We start from the raw sequence: 6299 nt of genomic DNA on the forward strand, positions 1-6299 counted from the left end.
GCTGGCAAGAGAAAAGCTGGCTCCTTGAGCTGTTCCAGCTATCCACACACCAGTACACAAGGCACCTCCAAGGGAGCGGAAACATCTTAACTGAAAATAAAATTCAAGGCAGCTTGGAGATGGCATCTCAAGAAACCACACTGGTTAGCATGAACCAGGACCAGCAACAGCAGTGCCCAGGACTAGGATGGGAGGTCTGACAAGTACCCAGAGAAAACTGCTGTGGGCATGTCATGTAAGAAAAGCATAGTAAAAATGAGAGAGTTGAGCTAAGAGTTTCTTAAACCCACAGGTTTCCCTTGTAACCTTGCTGTAACAGAAGACACCTGTGCAGAAGGCCATGATGGTGTTCAAGTACATACCAAAAATGAGCCATTGCTTCTAAGGAGAGTCACCCACTGCCACCCCCACTTCAAGCCTGTCACACAACTCTTTCACCCTGCACTACAGGCAGAACAAGGTGTGTCAATGGAGAAATGGGCAGTGATCTCTCTCCCAGAAAGCAGATTGCCTGAGTTCCAGGGAATGAGCCTCTGTTGAGAGGTGACATGAAGGATATGTAGGTTGGTATGAATGACACTGGATACCTGAATACATTAATTTACTTTAGTAAGGGAAGTTTAAATTGTAGGAAACAAGTTCAGGGACACTGCAGTCGAATTCTGAGCCACAGACTTTCTGCAGCTTGGGAAAAGGTTCCTACTTAGGTCCAGTTCTGAATCTGTCTTTCAAAGATGCCAGGCTTTTTAATGACATTATTGCCATAGCTCATCACCACCCAAATTTATTTAAAGCTTAAGTTGGAGCAGGAGCAAGCAACCACTACACTACCTGCTTACTGTTTTTCCTCCAGCAGCTATCAAGAGTATTAACAAGACTCATGTTTTCTGACCTGCATTGTTAAGGACAGGAGATGTGCTGCAGTCACCAAAAAACCCAAACAAAAACAAACTTCAAACCAAATTGAAACTCACCTGACAGACCATAAAAAGTGTTCCAGCATCTTAAGCTTGACAGTCTAAAGGGGTGATTTGGAGACAATTCTTAACTCAAAACAGCAGCTTTTCCTCCAAGACGGAATGCCCTAGGAGTTAGCTCAACATGAAAATTTATTGTTGCTACTCAGTATGGATTAGGCAACTTCAACACACAGACATAGGAGCCTGCTATCAGACCTAGGAGGAGCAAGGCATAGAGTGCACTCAGGTGGACTAACTTCAAGGTCTGCAGACAACAGAACACACTATGGGCTGTAGTAAGCAATTGTCTGTGGCTGGTGCTGGAAAATTAGCAGCACCAGCCAGCAACAGAGGATGATAGCTGCTCCTTTACCATTCCAGTCTCTGCCCCCAAGCCAGTCATGATGCTCTTTTTCTCTCCACCTTGCAGCACATGCCCTACTCCCCTGAGCCCTCCTCAAAGGCAAATGGGAAGAGGCAGAGTGATGTTTTCCATGTTCTCTCCTCCCTTACATCTGTCCACTCCTCCACCCACGGAGCTCTATGCTATTCTTCAAGGCACAGACATGAAGGACATATCAAGATGAGCCAGGCTTCTTCAAGCTATTTAAGCTTTCCTCAGATTCACCTCAGCGCATTCAAGCAACAAAGTATGCAATTAACTGAAAAGTGGTTTTTAATGGCTTCACCAGTAACAAGAGCCACTCAACTACTGGATAGCACTACTAATGTCTCCACAGTTATACCTATAAATACAGTACAGTGTATTGGGTCTGTGTGACAAGGTTTTGGTAATAGGGGGCTAAAGGGGTGGCTTCTGTGAGAAGCTGCCAGAAGCTTCCCCTGTGTCTGACAGAGTCAATGCCAGCCGGCTCCAAGACGGACCTGCTGCTGGCCAAGGCTGAGCCCATCAGCAACAGTGGTAGCGCCTCTGGGGGAACAGATTTAAGAAGGGGGGGGGCAGGCGGGAAACAGCTGTGCAACAGAAACTGCAGCTAGAGAGGGAGAATATGTGAGAGAAACAGCCCTGCAGACCCCCAGGTCAGTGAAGGAGGAGGGGGAGGAGGTGCTCCAGGTGCCAGAGCAGAGATTCCCCTGCAGCCTGTGGTGAGGCAGGCTGTCTCCCTGCAGCCCATGGACATCCACAGTGGAGCAGATATCCACCTGCAGCCCAGGGAGGACCCCACGCCAGAGCAGGTGGGTGCTCGAAGGAGGCTGTGACCCCATGGGAAGACCACGCTGGAGCAGGCTCCTGGCAGGACCTGTGGACCCGCGGACAGAGGAGCCCACACTGGAACAGGTTTTCTGGCAGGACTTGTGACCCCGCAGAGCTCCCACGCTGGAGCAGTCTGTGCCTGAAGGACTGCACCCCGTGGAAGGGACCCACGCTGGAGCAGTTTGTGAAGAACTGCAGCCTGCGGGAAGGAACTCACGCTGGAGAAGTTCACGAAGGAGTGTCTCCTGTGGGAGGGACCCCACGCTGGAGCAGGGGAAGAGTGTGAGGAGTCCTGCCCCTGAGGAGGAAGGAGCAGCAGAGATAACGTGTGAACTGACCACAACCCCAGCTCCCCACACTGCTGCACCACTCAGGGCAAGGAGGTAGAGAATTCAGGAGTGAAGCTGTGACCAGGAAGAATAGAGGGGTGGGGAGAAGGCGTTTTAAGATTTGATTTTATTTCTCATTACCTTACTCTGGTCAATTGGTATTAAATAAAGTTAATTTTCCCCAAGTTGAGTCTGTTTTGCCCACAACGGTAATCGCTGAGTGATCTCTCCCCGTCCTTATCTTGACCCACGAGCCTTTTGTTCTATTTTCTCTCCCCTGTCCAGCTGAGGGGGGGAGTAATAGAGCGGCTTTGGTGGGCAGTTGGCATCCAGCCAGGGTCAACCCACCACAAACAGCAAGACAAGCAGGACTTTTTGCAAAAAGACGAACATGATTCCACTCCACTATCACCTTTTTATTGTTAAAAGGACAGATCTTGACAGTGGAAAAAAAGGAGGTTTCACAAGGAGAACGGGAAGTAGCTTCTACTGGTCCTTCAGTTCCTTCAGTCTTCTGATTGCAGATTTGACTGTCACTGCAGAGGTGGTACTGGAAGAAGCAGCAGAGTCATTTGCACATGGCAGTAGAACAACCCATGCCAGGATTTTTTTTTTTTGAGAAACTACTAATCATTTCAAATAGTCATAGTCTGATTGCATTGTCAACAAAGGACTAATTCTACTTCGATTTTCATGACAACAAAGTGTAGGCCTTTGTCTACAGAAGCACACACAACTTCACAAGCTACATCTCAACCCAAATTATCCAGTCACGCATCGACTACATGCACAAGCACGTGGGCTCAGATTCCTAGCGAATCTTATGTGTGGGGCAACAGTGTCTTCTACCAGAAGGGGGCGGGGAGCAAAGAAGGGGAGTAAGCAAGGGCACCATCACAATAACAATTATAATGATTCAATCCTTTTAAAACAAAAGCAAACCATGGAAATACTTTATTTTGGAGTAAACCTGGGTTTGCCTGTGGTATTTGTGTCTCTGAACTGAAAAGGCTGGGGTAGTAACCACAAAAAAACCACTGCTTAGACTTTGAAAGAAGAGGTAAGAGTTCCCTTACATAATTAAGATTTTTATACAGTCAACAGAATCAAGGAGGAAAAAATAATCCCCAGGTCAGAGGCATAATTTACTAGAAGCTGTTGAAGCTCTTTTTAGAACAGGTCAGAGGGAAATCTGTCAGGTGTCATCCATGCAGATGATTCCACCCTGAGACAGCCAGATGAACCAGCCATTCTCTCTGCTCCTTTTCTTCCAACATCACCAAAAAACTGGCCCAAGCATAATACCTTGTACAAACAACAACTGTAGTCACATCTCCAATAAGAAATGCTACTACAGCCAAGCCACAGAAGAAACTACCTAAATAAAATTACTTGTTTCAGCATTTGCAGATGTTTCAATTTCATTATTTGAAGTTTGGGAAAAGATGCGGAGCTTGCATTTTTTGAAGACTAAAATAACTGCTTTGGTAAAGCCCAGAGAGATAAAGAAATTTTGGAGGGACCCACCAAAACCAGCAGCAGTAATACAATGGATAAAATGCAATATTCTCAGAAGCTGCACAACAGATAGTGGAAAGAATAGCAATGAAATCCAATTTGATCCATTCCAATCAAATTTTAACAATGCAGGCAAAAAAACCCCCACATATCACTAACTTGAGACTGATCTACTTAATGGTTAGTAGATTAAATTAAAAAAAATAAATAGAAAGCTGTATTATGCCTCAGCTATGTGAGAATAAATGCTGATAGGGGCTTCTTAATTTCCTTACTTGTAAGTCCAGGCACCACCAGCAACTGTCTTCATGCAGGATCCACAGTGCCAGATACCCACAGCCTTCCTCTTCATTTTGGTCTGTAATAAAAGAAAAAAAAAGCAAAAAAAAAAAAGCACTCTCCATCAGCTGAAAAAGCCAAACAACAAACTTCAGGCGAGGACTTCACCACACCACAGCATTACCTATAAGCCTAGTTAAGAAAGGCAAGGATCAGGGAATGTTTTTATTCAGATTCTTCAGAACAGGGAAAGTCCTTCTGAAACACTTTTTCATTCAGATATAAAGTGGGTCATTTCTAAGCACACCATCAAAAATTCAACTCTTTTTGAAGGAGAAAAATAGTAAGTTACATTTGTCATAGTTACTGATATTCTCACCTGGTTTGATGACCAATGTAACACTGCTTTTATGAGTGCTCCCTGGACATCCCATGATTGCTCTAAAGCAGACCCCCTTTGGATAGCATCTAAAAAGTGAGTGGTGGGTACTGAACTCCTTTCACCCAGGCAAGTCTCCATCACTTTGCAAAGATGACAATGGGTTTGCCTAGACCTACACTGGATTTAGGCAGCTCTGCAAATCAGGTTATCAGCATTCTCACTTCACATGAGAAGGACACTGAATATAAGAAACAGACGGAAGTCTTTTTAAATTTCCAGCCACTTAAAGCTAACTACTTTACAGATAGCAATAAAAAAATACCTGGGCAAAGCACAAGCTGATGAGCCTCTCAAACTGTCAAAAACCAGATTTGAGAGTGAATTTACATCAGGTACATAAGCAAATAAGATTACTTCTTATCAGAAATTCTTCCCCATCCAGAGTTATAAAGCAAATATAAGTAAGCAACAGCAATCAAAAGTTTTAAGTGGGAAAAGCAAGCTCTCTTCTTCCTGCACATAAGCCATAAAGTTACTGAAGAAAAAAAAAAAAAGCCCAAGTCATGCCTTAATTATCAGGATAACAAGCATGTTGTTTTAATTCTGTCAGGTCTCTTTATTAGATACCTAAAACATATAGTAAGGCAACATTTCTCACTATTTTTTGTAATGAAATATAATTTGTTTGTTTTAACTACTAAGTGTGCATGTGAAATGTCTACTCACTGTTTTATTTTATAAAGGATTCTGATAGTAGCTTAAAGCTCACAATAAACTAATCTCTGTCTCAAAACTAGTCAAATTCTCTCTTCAGCAGAAAAATGACTGAAGCATCAAACTGCATTTCTAGCATCAGTAACTAAGTTATTTTTGAAGACTTTTTTAGGGAAGGAGGTCTCTCACCTTGCCACAGAAGGAGCAGGTGTACTTGGCATGCTGGCTAATCTCAATCTTCTTCACCATTTTCCTAAGGGACGCACCGTAACGGGTACCATATTTACCCACAATCCCAACCTTCTTGGTGCGCTTAGCCTGTTGGGAGGCAAACCAGAATAAGCTTCAACTTTACTGAGATAGCCATCTCCTCAGCTGCTCCCCTCTCCTGACACGACAGCAAAGCGCTCAGCACTCAAAAGCGACGCCGCAGCCGACCGACGCCTCCCCCTGACGTTGTAAATAAGAGTATTAGTTATGAAACGGCGAGAGGCGCACACTGCCGCAGCCTCCCAGCTTCTGCTGGGGCACCTGGGGCAGAGGGCCGCAGCCTGGCAGCCAAGCACGAGCAAAGCCGCGTCCTTCCTCCGGGCCAGCCCCCCTCACATCGAACGCCGCAGCCGGCAGAGCCGCCCACCGCGCACCGCCACCCCCTTACCGCGCAGTCCGCTGTAAGCCCGGGCCCGGCCTCCTCCTGCGATGCCTATCCGGTCTTCCAGCGGCTCCCCACCACCACGCCCGGCCTAGCACCCCCCTCACTCGGGCCATCTCCCACGGGCCACCCAAGCGGCTGCGAGCCCCTCTCGCAGCCCAGCGCGGGGTCGGGGCCTGCTCGGGGGAAGAGCCACGCAGGGCCCCGGCCCGGCCCGCAGCCGCTCCTGGTCCGTGCCCCGCCCGCAGAC

General features: G+C 46.4%; 1 protein-coding gene across 1 annotated transcript in view; it reads right to left on the reverse strand.

Annotated features, from left to right (window-relative positions):
- Positions 1-2899: 2899 nt before the first annotated feature.
- RPL37A (ribosomal protein L37a) overlaps positions 2900-6299 on the reverse strand; it is a 3597-nt gene continuing 197 nt past the window's right edge. Inside the window, exons 2-4 of the mRNA XM_010568377.1 lie at positions 5587-5715; positions 4298-4380; positions 2900-3054 (exon numbers count right to left, since the gene is read on the reverse strand). Of these exons, the coding sequence (XP_010566679.1) occupies positions 2991-3054; positions 4298-4380; positions 5587-5715 (276 nt within the window). The 3' untranslated portion in view covers positions 2900-2990. The remainder of the gene's footprint in view (positions 3055-4297; positions 4381-5586; positions 5716-6299) is intronic.

The sequence above is a fragment of the Haliaeetus leucocephalus genome, unplaced genomic scaffold, assembly GCF_000737465.1.
Source record: "Haliaeetus leucocephalus isolate CR32 unplaced genomic scaffold, Haliaeetus_leucocephalus-4.0 Scaffold1, whole genome shotgun sequence".
Taxonomy (NCBI): Eukaryota; Metazoa; Chordata; class Aves; order Accipitriformes; family Accipitridae; genus Haliaeetus; species Haliaeetus leucocephalus.